The sequence below is a fragment of the Carettochelys insculpta genome, chromosome 23 (assembly GCF_033958435.1).
Source record: "Carettochelys insculpta isolate YL-2023 chromosome 23, ASM3395843v1, whole genome shotgun sequence".
NCBI lineage: Eukaryota > Metazoa > Chordata > Testudines > Carettochelyidae > Carettochelys > Carettochelys insculpta.
The window spans coordinates 11,704,736-11,726,838 of NC_134159.1; the positions used below are offsets into that span (position 1 = coordinate 11,704,736).

Genomic DNA, 22,103 nt, shown 5'->3' on the forward strand with positions numbered 1-22,103 from the left:
TGTTTAGCTGCCCCCATTTGCACAGAGGCCAAGGCGCCCGGAAGCCACAGCTCAGAACAATCAGGGAATTCGGAACCCTTCCTTTAGCCCAAGAAAATCCCCATGGCACTTTGCTGCCCACCGCTAGAGGAGACGGTTGGGGTTTAAAAATGACACGAGGAGGAGGGAAGCTGCCGAGGGCTACGCCAGAGCTCTTGACGCAGACCACAAGGGAACAACGCAGCGAGGCCAACGCGCTCGGTTTCCATCTCTGACCCAGGCTTCAATTTAAAGGTGGAATCCGAGCCTAATTGAATTGCTGCTGGTTACCGAGCAGGGCCGGGAGTCTGTGAAATATGCAGCTCCTCTGGGCCAAGGGACACTAACTCGGGAGCTGCTGGCGAACTCAGAGAGGTTACATTCCTGCTCGCTGTCGTGCAGACGTGGGTTTGGAGCGAGCACATCCGCTTGGAAGCAGGGTGCTCGCCTCAGTGCGGGTCGAGCAGCTCAGGGTACAGCCACAGCAGGGCAGCCCTTTGCGACAAGGCAGGCCTGCAGTGCCGGTGACGTGCCCATGGTCAGTGCCAGGGGGCCTGATCCTCCAAGGAAGTGAGCACCTAACTCCCTCCCAGGGACGCCCAGGGGAATTAGGCACCTGAACTGCTTTGAGGGTCGGAGCTCGAACTGGGACCAGGAGTCTGCAGCCTCAAGCGCCAGTCCCTGTTTTAGACCAGTGACGAAGGCGGCTTCCTGTCTAGTGAGCCTGGAAGCTCCGGGGTTAATTGCTTAGGCCCCTTGCGCTGCTTAATTTGGTTTTAAACTGACTCTGTGAAATTCCCCCCCACCCCCCATCTGAGTCGGTTTTGGCCACGAACCGTTGCCAGAACTCTGGGAACCAGCAATCTCTCCCCAGTGCTCGCCCCGCTGCCCTTCGCCCCTCCGGTGTCACCTTGTTCCTCTCCCTTGGGAGCCGTCCTTATGGGAATGGGCCCATGGCCCGGTCCTGGAGCACAAAGTCTCCAGGGCTCTTTAGCAGCACTCCGCGCTGGGCTGCACTGCTTTGTGAGCAGTGGTTCTAGCGCAATCCTGCAAGGCAGTTTTGCAATCTCAGGCCGACGCTGCTGACTAAGCCGGGCTCAGCCATGCAAATAAATCTTTGCCTGCTCGGTGAAATCCCGACTAACGGCGGAAGAACTGGCTTGGGCAGCTAGCAGAGCCAGTGTGTTCCTGCTAGCAGCAACATGCTCCCACACGGCCAGCAATCCCCAGACACCTTTTGGCGCAGTGCTGGATGGGCTGGGGGAAACAGGCGGGTGCGTAGCTCTGCAAAATTTGGCTCTGCTGCAGCTCTTCTGTGGGCACAGAGCTGCAGGGGGGCCTCCCCTGAGCCATTCAGAGCCGGGATGCTGATGTCTGCAGGCCACCCTGCTCCCTGCCCAGGAACCCAGACCCCAGCCTTTTGTTTGGTCCGAAGAGGCAATCTCCAATAGGAGTCTCATCCTGGAGGTGCCTGGCTGCCCAGCTGTGAGCCCTCCCATACATTTGCAATGGCCCCTGGCTGAGTCGGCAGCAAGAACTGAAACTGGCACATGGCTGGCGCCATGATTTGAGCTGCTGGGGAGCTCAGCCCCTCAGGACGGGCTCACGCACAGGCAAAAGGCTTTCTGCACAGTGGGGTAACGTGCTCCCCAGGTGTGATCTCCATGAACGGGGCCGTGCAGCCGCAGCCGACGCATGGCAGTGAGGTGCAGCTGAAAACAGGGCTATGGCAAAGCACACTAGCAAGGGCGACACAGGCTGACCAATGCACAACCCCTCCGGCAGCTTTACACATCACATCTCACAAAGCCAGTCACCTCAAGCAGACAAGGTAGAGGGCTGGTCCTAGTGGAGCCATGTGGCTGGCAGGGCCGGTGGGGTGTGTGTGAAAGAGAGAGGGATTTTGCTGATGTTACATCAGTGCAACTCCTAGCGTGGACACAGTGAAACCACTCTAAAACATAGCTTATTGCCGTCCCATCCGGGGCTGGCTCTGCTGGTTATCAGCACCCTTCTATCAGCGCTCCTGCATGCACAGGGGAGCTGTACCGCGGTAACTAGCCTGAGTCAGCGTTTGGGTGTCAAGCCCAAAGCCTGTGGTGTGTGGCCTCCCATGGCCCTTTGCAGACGGGGCAGCTGCCCCCAGCTGGGCTTCCAATGCCCAAAGCGCTCCCAGAGAGATTTAAAAAGGGCAGGTCGGTGTGTCTGTAAGGCAGTGTAACGTCTAATGGGCCAATCTGTAATGTGGACACAGGCTTGTTCCATCAGAGCATTGCTTGTCTTCTAGCACCGCCCCACAGTTCCCCAGAGCCAGTCTCTCACCCCCTACCTGCACGGCGCATGCCTCTGAAAAGCTCCCTTCAGGCACATGTGTAAGGTCAGTGAGTACTTAAGTCCCACTGATAGTAAGGAGAAACTCAAAGCTGTAGGCTCAGCCCCAGCTGACAACCCAAGCAAAGGGCGATTACGGATGGCTGTATTGATTCTCCTAATGTTATGGAGCCAACCTGCTCGTTCTTTCTCCACACAAGAGCGCAGGCTCAATGGGAAGGGGGATGGTTTGTTTTTCTAAAAACCACACATTTTATTTCAATCACAGAACAAATTTCCTTGGCACCCGGGAGTAAACTGAATTCCGTTGGATGGGCCGCGGTTTTAATCTGAACAGCAATTTTGAGAAAACACACCAGGCCTTCGATTTCCATCAATAAATATAAAAATATAATAAATTACATTACAAAAGTGAACACTGAGTAGCAAAGGGCATCTAGTGAGACCAAGGAGCACAGGGCGGGGAGCGGAGCGGAAGAATAAATAGAGAGAAGGAAGACGATTACATGAGCTTGGGGCCCGGCAAGCGACCATGATCTGCGAAGCCACTGCACAGCTCCCGGAGGAATGACAGATTCAAGGCACCGGCCTCTGCCCTTCTCTGGCAGCACCAACAGGAGAGAAAAAATGACGTAGAAAAAGGTCCTTGATCCAGCCAGTTGCTTAAAAAGCAAACACACAGAGCAGGGCCTCAGTGCCCCGCCGCCGGGAACGTGGCTGGTTTGAAGTTTAATCTGTATCGTTTCATTTACTATAAAACTTTATCCTCTTATAAAGAGCAAAGGAAAATCACTGTTGCTTTGTCACAGCAAAGTCTCTGCCTAGTGAGCACAGCTGCAGTTCCTAGGCACACGAGAGATCACCCCATAATAACCACCCCAATCTCAGCAATAAATAGAAGCCCGGCCGGGGAGGTGTAATTACGAGGAGGGGGTGGCCCAGGAAGCTGGCCGGCTCAGCTCTGGGCACTGCCGTTCAGTCCATGTGCTCAGAGGCTTGTGGCCGGGCCACGCCAAGCACACTTCAATTCCCCACTTCAAGTATTGCCCGGTTTGCACAATCGCTGCAGGTCACTTGCTCTCCCACAGCAGCTCTGTCTCCACGCGAATGGTCTGCGCCGGGGCCGGCTCCTGCTCAGATGGGGACGCCAACGGTGCTCACCTGCTCCTTCAGGCCCAGCAGGCTGTAGGCAATGCGCTTCTGGTGACCCGGCAGGCGCACCCCGATTTTCTTAATGTCGCTGGGGAGGACAAGGGCAGAGGGGAGGTGAGCAGCCAGCAGGGCCCCTCCCATACGCGCTGGTCTGAACTGGCACCCACAAGGGGATCAGCTGGCATCCTTGGGGGGAAAGGAGTCACCCCCAGCACAGCCAGAAGCCATGAAAGCTGGCCTAGCAGTGGGTGGGGCATGGCCAGGAAAAGGGGGCGTGGCTGGAGTAGCCCCCCACGTGCACAGCTGGCAGGGCTGAGAGCAGCCTCGAGGATGCCCTAAACTACATACCAGATGGTACTGGACTGGCCTCAGGACCAAGCAGCCACCCCCACCCTGTGACCCCACCCCAAGGACTGGCCTCTGGCCTGTTTCAGCCCAATCTCACCCTGCCCTCCTTCCCTGTTTGTCATCCCCCAGCTCGAGCTATCCCTTAAGCCAGCTGCCAGTGGCCCAAGCTGAGGCAAGGGGCCCCGTGTTCCCAGCTGAAGCTGGGAGAATCTTTCTCATGCCCTGTCCTGACACTGCTTCCTTTTGGCAGCCCCAGTGCTGCAGCAATGAGGGGAGGGCAGCCCAGCCCAGCCTCCCTGGCAGCGAGCCGCTCCCTGGCTTCCCCGTCCTGTCAAGCCGGTTAATTGCAAGGTGCGTGCATGGTTCAGCACCTCTTGAGACACCGCTGAGCCGCCTCGTGGGCTGGGGCTCGGCCAGGGGAGAGAACAGGCAGCTCCATGCGCCTCCCCAGGGGATTAGCAAGGGCGATAAGTCTCATTCGGCTCCGCAGCCTGTCTCAAGGGCTTCACAAGGGGGGCAGTGTCCTCGCTGGGGAACTCGGCACCAGCATGGCGGAGCCACAGCCCCGCCTCTCTCCTCGTGCTTAAGCCACTAGGCAATGCTGCCTCCCTCGAGGTACAGAAGGACAGGCCAAGAGCCCAGCTTCCAGCCTTGGGAATGGCCATTTCCTGAAGATGGGTAACCCCCCACCTTCCCCCAGCGAGGCCGGCAACCCAAGAACACAGAGCCAGAGTCAGCCCTGGCTCTGAACAGCTTAGGGGAGAAAGAGAAGCTGAGGCTGGGGCAGGGGGTGACTTGCCCAGCTGGCTGGGGGTAGAACTGGGAATAGAGCTCAGGTCTTCTGACTGCCCATTCAGCGCCCTACCCCCTCGGCCACACTTCCTCCTCGGCGTTTAGGGCAGGCGCTCCCGGGCTGGGCCATAGACGAGGATCTCCCGGGCCTCGCTGAGCCGGCTTTGTGCAGGGAACGTGATGTTCTGCAGCTATCCCTGGCTGCTCCCCTGCCAGCCCCATCCCTGGGGCTTATCGAAACGTTCCCAGCCTGCCCGGTCGCCGGAGACCCCTGCTGTTTACACAGGCTATATTTAACCCCGGGGGCTCGGGGGTTATTTCCGAGGGACGAGGGTCTGGGGGCGGAGCAAGGGCTGCTCGCATCTGCGTCCCAGCACAGAGGAGGGCGCAGCCTTGGGCTGTGGGAATTCAGGCCGGGGTGGGGAGCGGGGAAGGCAGAGGGCACAGCTGGGCTGCAACCACCAGCCCCGAGGAAGGAGAGAGCCCAAAGCGTCGCCCAGCACCTGAGCCGCACCTGGGCCGGCCGGGGGAGGAGCCGTGGTGAGCACATGTGGTGCCACATGGCAACTCTGGGCTTAGCTTGCCAGGCCTGGCCAGCCAGAGCCGGCAGAAAAACACGGCGGGGGCAGCAGGGGTGTGCCCCTCCCCGCTGGTCAGGGCCAGCACGCAGGAGGGTGGGGGGAAGTCGTGCCGGACTGCAACAAGAGCAGAACGGCCTGGCCAGGGGAAAGGGGACAGCTCTGTCCCGGAGGGGGCCCAGCCTGATGGCCCTACGCGCCCAGCACAGGGAGACTCCAGTGCCAAGGCCAGTGGGGCCCTGGATTAGCCCCTTCTCTTCCCTCAGGGCGCTGGCCTGGGCCTCCCCCTCCTGATGGCCGGCCAGGGTCAGACTGGGGGGGCGTTAAGAGCCAGGAGAGTGCCCCAGGCCAAGACAACGCGGCTCGCGGGAGGTGCCCGCTGCAGCCCTGCCCTGGCACGACACTGACCGGCCAAGCTGGGAAGCTGCTCATGTGCCTGCCCTTCAGGCAGCCCTGGGCTGTGGGGAGCTCTCAGGCGCACCTGGCACTGAGGGTGCCCAGAGCAGCCCGGGGCGCCGGCGCGGGAGATGAGGCCAGCAAGCGAGGGGGGAGTGCGACTCACTCGTTGCTCATCTGCACCACCTTCTCGATGGCGTTGTAGCCACATGACAGGAAGTTCTCCGTGTACTGGTGCATCTTGATGGACTCCAGCCACTCCGAGACGGTCCTGAAGGGGAGGCCCTCGGAGCCGCTGGTGCTGGGCAGGCGGATGGACACCCTGCCAGGACACAATGTCCCTGGGGTTAGTGTCCTGGCTCCTAGGTCAGTGCGGCAGGGCTGGACTCCTCGGCTGTACCCCTCGGGCAGTTAGACCCAAGGGGCTGAGCCCAGAGATCACATGGGTACACATAGCCACCCGGTTAATGCAGCAACAAGGAGAGGAGCTGAGGAGGTGCACACACCTGGGCAGGGGAACCCACTCCTCCCAGGCGCGAAGGGGACATGTTTCCACCTCCCCTCGCGCCTCAAGAGTGCCCAACCCCGTGGGAGCCGGCGCTGAGCTTCCGACAGGCCAGGGTTGCAGCAGCGGCACGCTCCAATGGACTGAGGACGGGCCGGGAGCCGGGATCCCTGGTGCTCTCACCCACCAGCAGGGAGGGGGACCTTGGATAAAGTGCTTGGGCTGTGCCTCGGTTTCCCTATCAGCTGCATATTACAATCCCTGGGGCCTGGCAGTTGGGAGGGTTCATGGGTGGGGGCTTGCTGGGCCCAGCCGCTTCGGTCAGAGGGATCAGGGACTGAGCCCTGCTGCTGGTAGGCCAGCCCCACAGGGGCCCAGCTGAGGTAGCCCTGCCTAGTTAGCGCTGCTCAGCTTTCCCAGGAGCTGGGCTCTGGGGGAGGAGTTCAGCCCTGCACACCCTGTGCTTGGGTTGAGCCTGGCCCATCAGCACCAAATGGAATCTCAGGGAAGATGCCTCCACCCCAAGGATCCCAGGTTGCCCCTGCACCAGCCTCCTGCCTGTTCCCCCACGCGCCTCGGGACACTGCGCTCTGCCCTCCCTTGCTTGCACCACTCCGGTGCATGCACGCCCCCAGCTCTTGCAGCCAGCCTTGCCCAGGAGCTGCCCCGCCTCCTCTGCAAGCCAGACCCATCGGGCCCTGCGGCCAGGCCCTTGCTGGATGGGGCCAGCTGTGCATGGCTCAGGGTCTGTGTCATCAGGAAGCAGAGGCGGCTCAGACCAGCTGCATCAACTGCTCCGGGTTTGTCTCCCCACCCACCGAAATCCCCAGCTGCGCCAGGGCCCAGGGCCCAGCGGGCGGGCTCCAGCCAAGAGGCACGCGCGAGGGCTGGCGGCCGGCTGCCTACCGGGGGTCGAAGTCGGCCATGGTCTTGAGCGAGTCAGGGGCGCGGATGAGCTTGTCGAGGATGCTAACGATGTCGTTGAACTTGGGCCGGCGGCTCCTCTCCTGCTGCCAGCACTGCATCATCAGCTGGTAGATGGCAGAGGGGCACTCCATGGGGGCGGGCAGCCGGAAGCCTTCGTTGATGGCTTTCATGACCTGCCGAGGGAAGGCGCGTGGAGGGTGAGGGACACGGCCGGCAGATCGGAGGCGCCCGGCTCCCGTGCGCTGGCCAGGCAACGCCGCTCGCTCTGTGCCATCTGCTGCACGGCAGGGGTGGCCTCCCAGCATTGGGGCGGTGCACAGCTGGCAGCCCTGCCCGGAGCCCGCCGGTGGCTCTCCCAGAGAGAGGGAGCAGGCTGAGCAGGGACCGGCTCGTTCGCTGACACACGTGGGTCAGACCAACCCAGGGCTGTGCCTGGCACGTGCACCGGGCTGGCTGCGATGGGACAGCCCAGGGTTCTGCTCCATCGGCGGGAGGGTCATATCCTGCCCACCGGGCAGGCTCCCAGCCATATTAATCACACCCATTCCAGACGCCACGGAAGCGGCCCTGCCGTACGGCCAGGCTCCCCCTTGGCCCGTGCGCTTCTGGGCCTGGCCCCAGTGATGGGCTACGTCTTGGAGAGCCCCCTCCCCCGCCCCGTGCCGTTCAGACAGTGTCCGAGCGGGAGTCTCAAGGGTGCAAGCCCGTCAGGAAGGGGGATGGATGGCTGCCCGGATGGGCTTTCGCCCTCCCCAAGGGCCCTTCGCACGCCCAGCCCGGGGCTGTCCACAGATGCCCGCTGGGCCTCCCCGCCACCGCGCTCACCTCGTGGTTGGAGAGCTCCCAGTATGGCCGCTCGCCGTAGGACATCACCTCCCACATGACGATGCCGTAGCTCCACACGTCGCTGGCCGAGGTGAACTTGCGGTAGGAGATGGCTTCCGGGGCCGTCCAGCGGATGGGGATCTTGCCCCCCTACAAGAACCCACAGCCCAGGGCTCAGCTTCGCTGCCAGCCTGTTCCGCTCTGGGGGCAGCTGCGACCCATGGGGCCTCCTCCCGCACCTGGGCGTGCTGGAGCTCGCTGGGCACAGGCTTCAGCAGCAAGGCCCAGGGCCAGGGGCTCTTGGGCTGCAGGAGCAGGCGGGGGGTTTGCTAGGCCATGCAGCCCCCCAGCTGGCACGTGGTGGGGTCCGAGCAGGGACAGAAGCTGCTCCTTGCTGGGTGGGGCACAGTTGCTCTGACATCCCCTCAGCCCCACAGGCCCTCCTAGTGCAGGTCCTCCCAGCGTGGAGGTGCAGGCGCCAGCCACAGCTACAGCCCCTCTGCCGGGAGCGGCTCCGCTGCAGCCCCCCCACGAGTGCGTCCACCCTGCCTGGCTGAAGAAACGGATTTCAACCCCCTCCAGCCGTGACTGCAACCTGCCCTCCAGCTCCCCTCCCCCAGGCAGCGCAGCCCAGGGGTTACCAGTGGGGCCTAGGCTGGCAGCTGGAGTCCGCCCCGTGCGCTCACTACAGCAGTGGAAAGCGGAGAGACCTGGCCCCGGCCTGCTGCCCTCCCCTGGGCCTGGCTCCCGCCTGCAGCGCTCGGGGGACAGTGGCTCTGCTTCCCCAGGCACGGTGCACGGGAGCAGCCTGGCTGGCTGGGAGATGGGAGAGGAGCTGGTGCGATTCCCGCAGCTCTCGCCGCTGCTGCTGCTGAGTGCGAGGACGAGCCTGGCCCCTGCTGCCGGCGCCAGCCCGTGCTCCAAGCCCCCCCCGCTTGGTGGGGCCCAGGGCAGCTGCTCCGAACTCTCCTGGACAGGGCAGCAAACTGGGACGGGGCATCGGCAGAGCTGTGCAGGCAGAGAAGCTGGAGGCCGTAAGCCCTGGCAGAGCAAGGGGGCTGTCTCCCCACCAAGCAGAAACCCCAGGAGCCGGCACTCACGCTGGTGGTGTACGTGGCGTCGGGGTCGTCCTCCAGGACGCGGGACAGGCCGAAGTCGGACACCTTGCACACCAGGTTGCTGTTGACGAGGATGTTGCGGGCAGCCAGGTCCCGGTGCACGTAGTTCATGTCGGCCAGGTACTTCATGCCAGCGGCAATGCCCCGCAGCATCCCCACCAGCTGGATGACGCAGAACTCGCCGTCCTTCTCCTGTGTGCCAAGAAGAGATGCACAGGGCATCAGCGGTCAAGCCCTCCCTCGGTGCTGCAATCACCATCTCAGGCTCACACGGCTCCTTGAGCCCGGAGCCTGCCCCAAACTGTGTCTCTGCCAGGCAGCCAAAATGCAGCCACCCCTGGGGTGCAGCGTGTCGGCCCATCAGCGCACAGCACCACAGGGAGGATGAGTCACAGCCACCAATCAAGGGCAGGGAGATCTTTAAAGCCCAGGCAGGACCCAGGAGCTATGGGCTTGACTCCTACACAGAACACTGGATGCAAGTCTAAGCTTGACTGGCCTCTTGCTGCACCTGCAAAGGATTGTGGGATATGGTGGGTTGTGGGTTGCTGAGCGAAAACTATTGCAGAGCACTAGACAGTCCGGCTCTTTTTCTGATTAAATCGTGGTAAAAAGCCCAGCCAATTCCCTTCCTCGGGTTCCAGCTCACATGAGTCAGATCAGGCGCATTCTGACAAGCCAATGGACTTTGCACCACTGATATATTGCATTTTGCTCAGCTCCAGACACGGCTTGAGGCTGGTCAGTTTTGTCAGTTTTGCTTCCCGGCTGGGATGCACTAGTCCAGGGTGAGGATCCCAGGGCTGCAAAGGCAAAGTTTCATCCACTCTCCTCCCCCCACAAGCTTACAACTCCTGCAGCTGAACTGCAAATAACGAGGCAAACCCCTCCCATGCCTGCTAACCTCGGTGATTCCTTTCTGTGTTACTGGACCAAACCTAACCCAAGGCTTGGCCTGCAGCTCTCAACTGTGCCCCTTTAAAAATGGCCAAGCTGGGCCTGGTTGGTGCACTGCTAACAAGCAAGGAAGCCCACCTACCCGCAGGAACTTGTCGAGGGCTCCATTCTCCATGTACTCTGTAATGATCATGAAAGGCTTGCCTGCAGAGAGAATGGGAAATCACAAGAAGTCGTGGAAGAGGCACCAGCATGAGCTGGTTCCAGCCTGGAAGGGGACCTAGGTGCTGGTTGTGGAGCCGAGAAGTGGCTGGAACCCAGCCTCTCAGGAGAAGAAGCCCAGAAAAGGTGAGCCCAAGAGCCCGCTGAGCTCCACTCCACGACCAAGCTGCCATGCCCTGCTCCAAGCACTCAGTCTTGGGCACCCCCAGACCTGAGCCCCTGCTGGCAGATGTAACCTGGTCAAAGTTCTGCAGTGAGGGCTGCTGGGATTTTTGCAGCTGGGCTTAAGGACGGCAACTTTCCCTGAGTTGCCCCAGCACAAACCTTTGCCATTTTTACAGCAAAATCGTTGCTCTCAGCAAGACGAGTGGCTGGGTCTCGCCCTGGGAGCCCTCAGGTGAGAAGGGCTATGGGCGGGGCATGTGCAGAGGGTGGGAGGGGCTTACACTTGGAGACAACGCCCTCCAGCCGGATGATGTTGTGGTGGCAGAACTGGCCCATGATGCTGGCCTCGCTCAGGAAGTCGATGCGCTGCTTCTCCGAGTAGCCAACCTTCAGAGTCTTGATGGCCACCGGGACCTCCTTCTTCCCATGTTTCAACATCCCCTTGTAAACTTCCCCAAATTCGCCTGGCAGGAGGCAAGGAGGAAGAGGTGACCCTCCTGAGGCTACAGGGGACCTGGGCATGTCCCCGGCTGGACAATGCAAAGGAAATGCCCCTACGGCTCTTTTATGGAGGGAAATCTCTTCAACCGCTGGCTGCAATAGGAGGTTGTGCCCCTCCTCCATCAGCCATACACAGCAGGAGGAGGGCATGACCCAATCACAGCCTACTTGGCGAGGCGGGGGCCTGCCTACCCCACTCACAGCCTGCGGGAGGAAGGCGGGGCCCGATGGCACCCGCCATTCCCGTGGGGAAGAGGGAGCGACCTACCTCCACCGATCACCTTCTGCCGGGTGATGCATGAGGGGTGAATCTCAGTTGTAAATTTCAACACTGCCTGGTTGGGGTCTTCGTAGGTGTGAGGGTCCACATAGGTCTTCAGGGGCTTCAGCTGTTCTGTGGGGCAGAAGGAGGGAGGGAGGGGGCCCATGGGAGCAGGCATGAGGCTCGGGTTCAGGATACCGCCATGATCTCATCCTACCGAACGGGACTTCAGCTTATGGCTGCTCGAAGCCCAGCTGCCCCAGTGCCCTCGGCCCAACACCCGCTCCCCCCACCACCCTTGCTGTAGGCAGACACTTGGCCAATGCCAGGCTGGCAGCAGGGTACGGTGCGTCCCTGGAGCGTGCACAGATACGTGTGGGTCACACTGTGGGTAGGAGATCTGCTGTAGGCCCAGGGCTCCGAGGCCCTAATCTAGAGCTGCCTCCAGAGGCTACAACCACCACCAGGGACCCATGCTAGGCTGTGGGGCCAGTAGACCTCTCACAGGGCGACTGGGCTTGTGGGGCCAGATTCTGCCCAGCCCCTGCGTGGGCAGTGAGAAAAGACACACTGACACCATCCCTGCACTGGGTCTGCCTCACGGGGGCAGTGCTGTCTCTGCCCCCAGATAGGTTCCTGGCACCCCATGGAGGGTCCATCTCCACCCTTCCAACCCCAGCTGAACACAGGGCTGGGACATGCTGCACCCTGTCTCCAAGAGGCACATGCCCCGGAGAGCAGACTGCACGCGGCAGCTCCAACCCAGTGCCTGCTGGAGTCTCTCACTCACCAGACTTGGAGAAATAAACATCCTCAGAAGACTGACGGGCCCGCGAGCGCCTTCGCCTACGACAAAGAGGAGGATGACAGGCCTGGAGAGGCTCCCCACTGCACCCCCCGCATCATGCCAAATAAGTTCCCCCTGCCCCCGCACACATCAAGCCCAGGTCAATCCAGCCATCTGCCCTGCCTCCTAGCATGGGGGACCAGCTCCCAGGGTGTCCTGCACTCCCTGATGCCCTGGCTGGGGAAGCAGTGAGTAAGGGCTTGAGGGCCCAACAGGAACAGACTCCTCCGTTTCACTTCTGCACCTGGTCAGTTTCACACCTGGGGTCTCCGGCCATGAGGTCTGAGCTGCAACAGGTCAGTTCCTTCCGCAAACTGAGCAATGGGATCATTTTGGTTGCTCTAAAACTGCTTACACTGGATCCAGCCCTACCCTGGGAGGTCTTGGCAGCTGATGTCAGGCCTGCAGCAGGGAATTGCTTGGTCACAGATGCCTGGGCTGGCAGCAGGGCTGACGTTAGCTGCCTACAATGCTGCGGTCACCCGCCGCACCTCCAGGCCAATGGGTGCCTTGGCTGTGAGGGGAGGGAGGTAAAACTGGGAAGGGACAGACAGCCACTGCTGGGCTATAGACACTCCCATGACCAGGGCAGGTGGTAGAATGCAAATACCTTCGGTGCAGGTAGAGGCCCACAGCAACCAAGCCCAGGATCAGAAGGATCCCAGTGATAGAACCCCCGACCGCAGCCACCGTGTTCATGCCCTCGGAGCCTGCAGGAGGAAGGAAAGACAGTGAAGAGAGCACGTACCCAACACGGCTCTGCCCAGGCCTCTCCAAAGGCACTCACTCCCTCTGGGTCCCTTCACTCCACTCTCTGTCCGGCACTGAGGACCAGTAAGTCTCAAACACGGGGCGCAAGGAGAGACAGAGCTGGGGGAAGTGCGGCAAGGGATCAGGGCTGGGGACTTAGAGACAAAAGACCCAAGTTCCAGTCCCATAGACTCTGCCACTGACGCTCTGCATGGCCTGGGACAAGCCACTGTCCCTCTGTGCCCAGCTGGAAAATGGAGGTTGTAACGGTCAGATCTGCCCCTCTCTCACACACTCACCCTCAGCACGTGTCTCAAATTCGTACTCCATGCTGTAGGCCCCCTGGCCTTCTTGTGTCAGAGCCTGGACCCGCACCAAGTACTTGGTGCCGGGTGTGAGCTTCTGGAGGGTGACCGAGTTTCCTTCGGAGCGCAGGACCGAGTAGCTGTTCTCATCCATCTTTGGAAAGCAAAACACAGCAAGGATGAGCAACCTCGCAGGACCAGCAAGTGTCCGAGAGCACAGTGGGTGCAGACAGGACCCTGCTGGCAGCAGGGGACAGGAGAAAGGCAAGCCAGGGACAGCACCAGCCTGGCTCAAGGATCAGTGGCCGAAGCCAAGCCAGTGAGGAAAATCTGGCTTCACCTCCAGGCTGCGCCCAATGACCCGATGTTCCTCTGTGTATCCATGGAGTCATTCCAACTGCTTGACTCATGCTGTGGCTTGTGCATCTGAGGTAGGCCCTCCCCTTCCAGCTGGCTCCATGGGCAGGTGTGAGGAAGCTGCGGGCCCCTCTCCTTTCCCTCCCTGTCCTCCTCGCCCAGACCCTTAAATAACCCAGGGGCTTGGCTGAGAACAGTAAGAACTCATGACACACACGGCCCCCTCCCCCACCAGCTTCAGGCCCCTCAGGACCCAGGGAGGGGATGACAAGCACGGAAAGTGAACAGCCAGCGTACCTTCTTGCTATAGGTGACCTCATACTTCCAGACACGGCTCTGCTGCCGGGGCTGGACAGTCCAGGAGATGCTCAGGCTGGTTTCAGTCTGGCTGTCCAAATTCACCGAGGTGACGCGGGGAGGCTCTGGCCAATGGAGAAGAAGGTAGCAGTCAGGCCAGTGCTAGGAGGCGTGAAGCCATCACTTCGAGGGTGGTGGGCCCCTGGCAGAGCGCACAGGAATGGCCAGTCCACACAGCTAATGACACACAAGCTCCTCCACTTTCCCACGCTCACCTGCGGAGGGTCTCCTCTGTAGCTGCACAGGTGACTTCAGCTGCTTTATCATACCTCCCTGTACTGCCCTAACTAACCCCTTCTCTGAGACCCGCCCGTCCAGCCCCACACCTGAAGCTCACGGCCTTCCCATATTAACCAGCGCACAACCCTCACCTGTACATAAAGTATACCCCACAAGTGACCAGAGCAGGCACGCTGCTCCAACACTGCCAGCTCCATCTGCTGACCGCTGCTTACCTGTCTGGTCAATGCTGATGCTTGCGCTGCCATAGCTGCGGCTGGAGCTGAAGGAGGACACCCCGTTCCTGGCCTCCACCGTGAAGGTGTAGTTAACATGTGGCTCCAGGTCGCTGACAGTCAGAGACGTCCTGGTCAGCCCCTGGGGCTGGTCTGAGTAGCGGATGCTGTTGTCACAGGACCGACACTCCCCTGACTCTGGCCAGCACTGCTCACAGGTGACAGCGTAGACGATGTCCTTGCGGCCCCCCGTGTCACGGGGTGGGGACCAGCGCAGCTCCACCTTGGAGCCCAAGCTGAAGGCTTTGACATCATGGGGGGCCAAAGGGGGTCCTGGCCGGGAGAGGGGAAAGGTCAGGGACCGTGGCGCCAGGGCATTTCCCTCTGGGGGCAGAAGAAAGACAGCCCAGGGCTCCCAGAGCAGAGAAGAGCTGCAGGGACAAGCTTGGAGGTTCTGGAACTGAACTAAGGAGGTAGGACACCCCAGCAACAAGGCCCAGGAGGTTCCCACCCCCAGGGAACAGCAAACACATCCAGCTCCCCTTGCTGCCACCACCAATATATTCGCCACTTGAGCAACCTCACTAGGGGAAGTGCCACCCTGAAAGGGGCAGAACTTTCACTGGGCATGAGGGGTGGGACTTCCTGTCGTTTGCGGGGGGGTCCCAGGCTGGGCGAGGAGGCAGAGCTCAGGTAGTGGCACTCATGGGCCTGACATGATTCTACAGTCCAGACTGGCCTACTTCAGCCACAGCCCCAGCCTCAGAAAGAGGTGGGGGGGGGCCTCATGTGGGCTGCTTGAGAGAGCTGAGGGGTGACGGAGCTCTGAGAGGTGGTCCCTGGGAGGCAGGACACCCGGGTCCTACTTCCAGCTGACACTGGCTCACTGTATGAAAAAGGGCAAGTCACCCTGTGCCTCAGTTTCCCCACTTGCAAAAGAGGAGGGAGCCCTCACGTCCCTCCCACACCTAAAGCGCTGATGCTCACAAAGCGCTCTGAGATCCTCAGAGGTCTGCACTGTTCTGGGCGAGCAGAGGGCCAGGGAAATGGAGCAGGGGGCCCCGACCTTTCCGAGGCTGCTGGGGCAGGAATGCAGGCGATCAGGGCCGAGGGTGGCCACCACAACAGGGCCTCACACTTACGGGTGCAGGGAAAAGACACTGGATCCTCAGCCGCCCGGAAATAGCTTTCCTCACACGGGCACGAGATGGAGCCTTCAGGAGAGGAGAGCGTGTGCGGGGGACACACGGAACAGGCATCGCCGGAGACGTCTGGCTTGAAGAACCCAGCTGGGCAGGCTGCCAAGGGAGAGCACGGCACAGGTTAGCCAGTGCGGGAACTTGGGGGGAGAGCTCCCGTACCAGCCATTCTGGGCCCCGTGTGTGCAGTGGCCAACACGTCCTGCCGCCATGGAGCCCCCCTGGAGCCCAGCCTGACTCCCTGCAAGCCCACAGACACACGTGGTGCTGAAACGGGAGGGACTGCAAAGGGGGATGGGGGGGACCAGTGAGTTTGCAAGTCCCAGGGATGGCACCTCAGCCATCCTGACCTGCAGGACTCCAGGAGGCAGCGTGAGCTGCTCCTGTGGGTACGCACAGCCACATCCCCTCCAGTGCTGGCCCCCAAGGCCCTCTGAATGGGCTGTGTATTTCCAGGAGGGGAGAGAGGCAGCACTTCCCTTCTACAAGTAACTGACAGCCGCGTTGTAAGCACAGGGACCAGCCAAGATGGGCCGGAACGGCCGATGCCGGGGGCAGGTTTAGTGCTCAGCATTAGCCTCCCACTCCCGGCGCAGATCCCCCCACCCCCGCAGAGATGGGGGCAGCTCTGTAGCCTCGATTCCTGCTCAGTCAGTCCTGGCTCGCCTCAAGGAGTGTGCTCGGCCCCTGCCCGGTCTCCCCTTCGGCATTATCAGTGGGACAGGCACAAACGCGCACAGGCATCATCATGATGATCAACCGTGGGCTCAGGGCCCATTGGTGTCCGATGCCTCCCTCGCTATATCCTTCCATCTTTCCCTGTCCGGTGCAGAGGGGCTTAGTTTCTGCAGACGAGCTCCGCACCAGTCTGCTCTATCATCTACCCGTTCTCTGTGGGGTCTGCCTCTCCTGTTCGAACCGTTATGCCAAATACCAGGAGCTCGACTTTTCGTTCATCATTCGTTCTGCAGATACGCCCAAATAGCTGTAACTTGCATGGCACAGCCTTCTGCAGTAGGGTCTCCTTTGGCTGCATCTTCCTATATAATTCATCGGTGACCTTCTGCAGCCACCCTATTCTCAGGATTTTTCTAGAACAACTCCTCTCGGACGCCACAATCTCCTTCCTATCCTAGATCAGCCTATTCCTCCCCAGCCTGGCACTTCAAATTTCCCTCCTCCAGGCTTGCAGCCAGCCCAGGGAGGGACGGTTAGCCAGGGTGGCCATCTGAGATGAGGCTCCCAACTCTGCTGAGGAGTTAAGCGTGCTCCCTCCACAGCCCCTCTGTAGGAACAACTTCCATACAGGCAAAAGAGCAGGGCCCAGGCTGTCAGCTGGTTGGAATGGGGCCGAATCTTGTTACTCATTTGCACAGCATCTACAGGACAGAGCCCTGATCTCTGTGTGGGCTCTCTAACATAACACCAGCCGGTCCGAAGCATGCTACAGAGAACAAGCCCACGGGTCAGTCTTGCTGAACTATTTCTCAAAGACCCTCTTTTAAAGACCTCCTGCCCCCACCGGGGATGGGAGGGGTGTTCACAGCCATGTGGATGAGAAAACAGTGTGTAAATGCAGAAGAATGTGACTGAAACACAGCAGAAATTGGCCAGGGGGGTCAGAGGCAGGGACAGGGCCTCAAATTCATTTTCAGTCAGTTTTGGGAGGCAAGCCAGTCCTCGTCCACAGTCTGATTTTACAGAGGGAGGGTGACTGCCAGAATAGTTAGACCAGTAGAACCCCCAGGTGACTGACTCTGTTGTGGCTTTCTCACCTCTCCTGCAGCTACATGAGCCTGGGCACCTTTCTACCAACAGGGCCATGCACAGAATGGGGCTGTATCTGGTGACTAGACCCATTTTCAGATGGATACAGTCAAACCACCCCGAGACAGGGCCTTGGCTCGAGGTGATGGAGTCCTGGGACAGCAATGGGGTAAGCCCATTGTTTGCAGACTTGGCTGGTTTCTTTTCTTTGGTTCCTTTAAACAAAGAGAGGGGTGGGGGTGGGGGGGAGCCTGGCTCATTCCCCATCCGATCTGGGTTTTCCACAGGAACCCAATTTCCGCCTCCTCACCTCGCCCTAGGCCGGGGGCGGGGGTTGCTTCCACCAGCGATCCAAAGAGGAAGCGGTTTCGGAAGCTGCATGGCGTGGCTTTTCAGGAAGGCCCTTTCCTCTGCTTTTGCCAGGGCCATGACGCTGGGCTCCGATTTCCCCCACGTAGTGTGACTTTGACACAAGACCAAATGCTCCAAGGGTCCCTGACTGCCCATCTGCAGGCAGCTAAGCAAATGAGGGGGCCACAGGCCAGCCCAGCTATACTGTGGGCACAGTGGTGGGTGGTCATGGGTGTTCACAACCCTCTCCCTCTCTCACCCACACACACACTCTTTCCCCTCCCTCTTTCCCCAGTCTCTGACACAAACCCACGTTTCTCTCAAAGAGAGGCTGCCCCTCACCAGCTAAAGGTTTCGTGTGTGGTCTCTGCTTGCCCTGCTTGATGGCTTTGGCTGCACCTTGAAATAATAGGGCAGTAAACCTGTCAAGGTTTCACTGGTGCCCAGAGGCTGGCTTCCTTCCCCTGGGGAAGGAAGGGGCAAGAGGGACCCTGGGCCTCTCTGCAGCAAATGTAATTCATAGGAATTAGCTTCAGCAATTAACCACTGATGAGGACTGAGAATAAGTAGACAGACAGCTGGAGTGCATGGGGAGAGACAGATGGCTAGTTAGACAGACAGACAGAGAGGATGAGGACAGCCGGAAGGGATGGATAGGGACAGATGAATAGATCAGATGCAGAAGCCAGGCTCTGTGTTCCCAGACCCAAGCACGCTGCACAGTGTACAGGTTCCTCTGTGCTCCCTGGGCCGGGAGGCGGCAAGGGAAGCTTTCACACAGGGGGGTGGGATTCTGGACCAGGAGGAGAGGTGGGAGGCTAAGAATATCTGTGTTTATTCCTGGAGATAAACTCCTTTGTGTCCTGCCCTCTGGGCTCCCTTCCACAGAGGCCTGCAGGCTCTGCCGCTGCTCTGGGAGGTCACAGAATCTCTTTGCACAAAGGGCAAATTCCATTCCCCATCCCGCCCCCATAGTTGGCAGGAAGAAAGGCCGGCCCACCAGGGAGAGAGCAGAGGGGCAGCTCACAGGCACACGGCAAGGGGCCGCGTGAGCAAGGAGCTCGCTGGCCTGCCTGGAGGGCAAGGAAGAGAAGGGGGCGATAGCCACAAGGGGATGTACTTCGCTGCCAGAGACACCACCCTCCCCGCCCCAGGGTGCTCAGCAGGCACTCAGGTGTCACAGCATGGGGTGGAATCAGACAGACAGTGACCAGTGCAATATCAGACAGAGAGGGGAGGGTGTCGCCTCATATTAAGTCCAGCTTCCATAAAGGGCCTGTGGGAACAGAGGCTCCTGCAGGGTCCATGATCCTACCCCAGCCTAAGGGATACCCTATTAACAGCATGTTCTTCCTCAGGGCCAGGCTAGCTGCTGGGAGCTGGGGGGCAGGAGGGCAGGGGAACAGCTCCTTTATGATCACCCAAGCTCTGCCCATCCGTAGGTTGTCTGGGCTCCTCGGCAAAGCACTGGCTTCACTCAGCTGCCGTCCTTCCTGCATGTGTGGCCCCTAGCGGCTACAGACCCCAGCATGCAACTGCCCCACCTCGTGCCCGCTAAAGGGGCAGCCCCTGGCCGCACCTGCTTCGAACCTGCCGTGCTCCACCCTGAAACTGGCATTGCTGCACCATGGCAGGTGCCCACTCCGCGTGCTGAGGCCTGTAGTCTGGATTGCTGCGAGCTGCATCTGTGGCTCATGGACAGGGCGCACTTGGCCCCAGCCAAATGCCGATACCCTTAAAGGCCCAGGACGTCTGTGGCAGAGCAGGGCAGGGCGACTAAGCACAAATGACTCAGGGAAGAGCAGAGCCTGCCTGGGACGGAGGCGTCAGCCTGCACGGGGCACAGCCCAAAAGGACTGAAATGAGGGGCCCCTAGCAGCCAGCGTCCCTGCTCACACCCGCCCACTCCTGCGGACAAAGCTCCATTCAGCCAGCCAGAAAGCCAGTGTCTGCCCACGAACGGGGGGGCGGGGGTGTAAGCCGGGGCCAGGCTTGGCTTCCCTGCCAAAGGTGGCATTGGATGGGCTGGCGGGTGGAAGGGAAAAACAAAGGTAAGGCATGAGAAGAAGACAGCGTGGGGCTGACAAGACCTGGGGGGCAGGGAGGGGAGGTATCTGTCCATGCCAAAGGGTCGGGGGCTCGAGTGGGGGGCAAGCCAGGCCGGCTGGCACAGGAGATGCCCAGGGATGTTAGCAACACAGTGCTCCCCACATGCTGTGGGGCCTGGCCGCACGGCTGGCACCTGGGCAAGCCGAGCCGAGCCGGGCCAGGCTGGCTGAAGGTGCATTCACTGCCGAGGGGGAGAGGCACCGGGCCTGGCCTCCGGGGCGCCATGCAGCCGCTCTGGCGCGGATGGTGAAGAAAGAACAGGGAGGCAGCGAAGAGGGCGCAGGCTGCACAGCCCCGTCCAGTGGCGCAGGGGGCAGTTTGGGCCTTGGCTGAGCAGCGTCCCCCAGGGAATCTGCCCCCCCCCCACCCCAGGGAGCCCCCCCGGGAGCAGCCGTTTGCACCCTCGTGTGGTCAGCTGCGCAGCGGGGAGCGCGAGGAAGTGACACCGGGGCTGGGGCCACGCGGGTGTCAAGACACCGCAGTGATGTGCACAGCATGAAAAATGCCAAACAGCCCTTTGCCCCCACCCCCGAGTTACGCAAGGTGGATTTTTGTCCTGCTGGTCTGCCTCCAGCAGGACAGACAGGAGGACAAACAGAAGCCAAAATTCCCGGAGATAACGCATCTGGCGCCTTCAACGCCACCCACGGCACTAGGGGTGCTCCCTGCCACACGAGGGCCTGGTGTGATCCTCCCAGCCAGCACCTGCCCATGCTACCCTCTGCCTGGTGGTCGTACCCGGGCTACTGAGTCATGCCCAGATAGCAGGGCCTGCTTTGCGGGGGGTTTCTCTGCAAGCACAAAGGAATTTCGAAGGAGCGTTTGTACAGCTCCAAGCACAGCGAGGTCCTTGCCTGGGAGTGGGGCTCCACCACATGCTGGGGATACCAGCAACAAGCCTGTTCCTGCAGCGTGCTGAGCACCCACAACTTGCCTTGATGGGAGGGGGAAGCAATGGGGGTAGGGGGAGCCTCATTGTGGGGGGCCCTGCTCAACAGAGCTGCCAAGCCTGGGCTGGAGGCTCTCCCTGACCTAACGCACACTGGCATGTCGCACCAGCACTCACAGGAGCAGAAACCCCCCGGGTTCTGGGCAGGCCACAGCAGAACAGGCAACAAGACAAGGGGCTGCCCTGTACTGGGAACCACTGCAATACACACGCTCCTGAGCCCACCACACACATAGCCGGCAGGGAGGCCTCAGCTCACGCCCACGAGGGAGCTGCAGGCTGGCAAGGAGGCTTATGAGGGACCCAGCCCCTAGGCCAGGCTGCTGCCTTCAGCAGTGGGTCTGGAGACCAGGATGCCAGGCTGCAGATGGCTGGGCAGGGTGATCTGCTGAGTCAAGGGGCTGCATGACCACACGCCCGCTGGGGGAGCAGCTGGAGAGGGAAAGGGGCTGGACTGACAGCCTTGGAACCCCAAGGCTCCCACATAGCCCCAGCTGAGAGGTGCCAGAACACTGTTCCCAGCCCGTGCCTCACCCCCATGGCAGCTCAGAGAGGTTAAAGGCAGAAGAAACCCCCAGATCCTCGACTCGGGCCTCCCGCACACCACACACCAACACCAGCTGGCACCCCACCCTGGCCCAACAGCGGGAATTAGACAAAAGGTTACAGCCCCTGGGACAGCGTTCCCTGCCGGGTGTCTCTGCCAGCACCAGAGGCAATGGGTGGGTGGGAAAAGTCCATGGGGACCCAAACCCACACAAGAGGGTTTCCCTCTGCTTTGAAGCAGGGCTGTGTCCACTGCCACCTGAACTGGCCCTGCCATCCCTCAGCCCTGCTCCAGCCCAGCTCCTGGGCAGCTTCCCCGACCCACCGTGAAGTCGTGGGAGCGGATCATGGTTTGAGAAGGCTGGCTGGGGGCTGCTGGAGCAGCTGGATTCCCCCCACAGCTTCTCCCTGCAATGCCAGAGCCCTGCGAACCTGGGGGCTTATCCAGCCACGCTCCTAGGACGGCACCAGGGGAAGGGCTCAGTTCCACTGGGCGTCCGTGTCGCTTCAGTGCACCAGACGGCTCCTCAGCTGGTCCCCCCGGAGCGTGGGGGGGTGGGGGCGCTGCAGCACTGAATGCTACTTTCTGCAAACCCGCCAGCGGGGGATTATCTCCCTGCACATTCCTGACCCCAGCAACATGCCAGGGCCCCCTCCTCCCGCCCCTTTATCTCCCCTTTGTTTCATTTCCTTCCTCTCTGCCCCCGCGAGAGGCTGAGCTGTGCAGGGAGGGGGGTGGCGCACATGGTGCCCCCAGTCAGGGCAGGTTCCACGTGTGAGCTGCCACAGCTGCTCTGCTCACGGCAACCCCCAGGTAAGCTCCTGGGGGTGGGAACTGGGCCCAAGTGTGTGCTGCCCCCCACAAACTCACAGGCCTAAGGCTGGTCGTGGGGGTGCCCGGAGCCATCACCAGGGCAGCGGTGGGGTTCAGCGCCCTCCGCTCCCCCCAGCAGCAGCCAGACAGCACTGAGTTGGTACAAAATTCCCTGTAACTTCACTGGTCTTAACTCAGGCTGTGCTGGGGGAAGCACAGGGCCAGACTCTCCCTGATCCCCAGTCCCTTGCTGTCCCAGC

The 22,103-nt window shown here is 60.9% G+C and overlaps 1 protein-coding gene across 1 annotated transcript in view; it reads right to left on the minus strand.

Moving 5' to 3' along the window:
* Positions 1–2,711: 2,711 nt before the first annotated feature.
* Positions 2,712–22,103, minus strand: part of EPHA2 (EPH receptor A2) — a 33,377-nt gene continuing 13,985 nt past the window's right edge. Inside the window, exons 4-17 of the mRNA XM_074975957.1 lie at positions 15,251–15,406; positions 14,109–14,441; positions 13,594–13,718; positions 12,934–13,093; positions 12,495–12,594; positions 11,828–11,883; positions 11,044–11,169; positions 10,556–10,738; positions 10,030–10,091; positions 8,973–9,182; positions 7,873–8,022; positions 7,027–7,220; positions 5,782–5,937; positions 2,712–3,589 (exon numbers count right to left, since the gene is read on the minus strand). Coding sequence (XP_074832058.1) covers positions 3,484–3,589; positions 5,782–5,937; positions 7,027–7,220; positions 7,873–8,022; positions 8,973–9,182; positions 10,030–10,091; positions 10,556–10,738; positions 11,044–11,169; positions 11,828–11,883; positions 12,495–12,594; positions 12,934–13,093; positions 13,594–13,718; positions 14,109–14,441; positions 15,251–15,406 — 2,117 coding nt within the window. The 3' untranslated portion in view covers positions 2,712–3,483. The remainder of the gene's footprint in view (positions 3,590–5,781; positions 5,938–7,026; positions 7,221–7,872; positions 8,023–8,972; positions 9,183–10,029; positions 10,092–10,555; positions 10,739–11,043; positions 11,170–11,827; positions 11,884–12,494; positions 12,595–12,933; positions 13,094–13,593; positions 13,719–14,108; positions 14,442–15,250; positions 15,407–22,103) is intronic.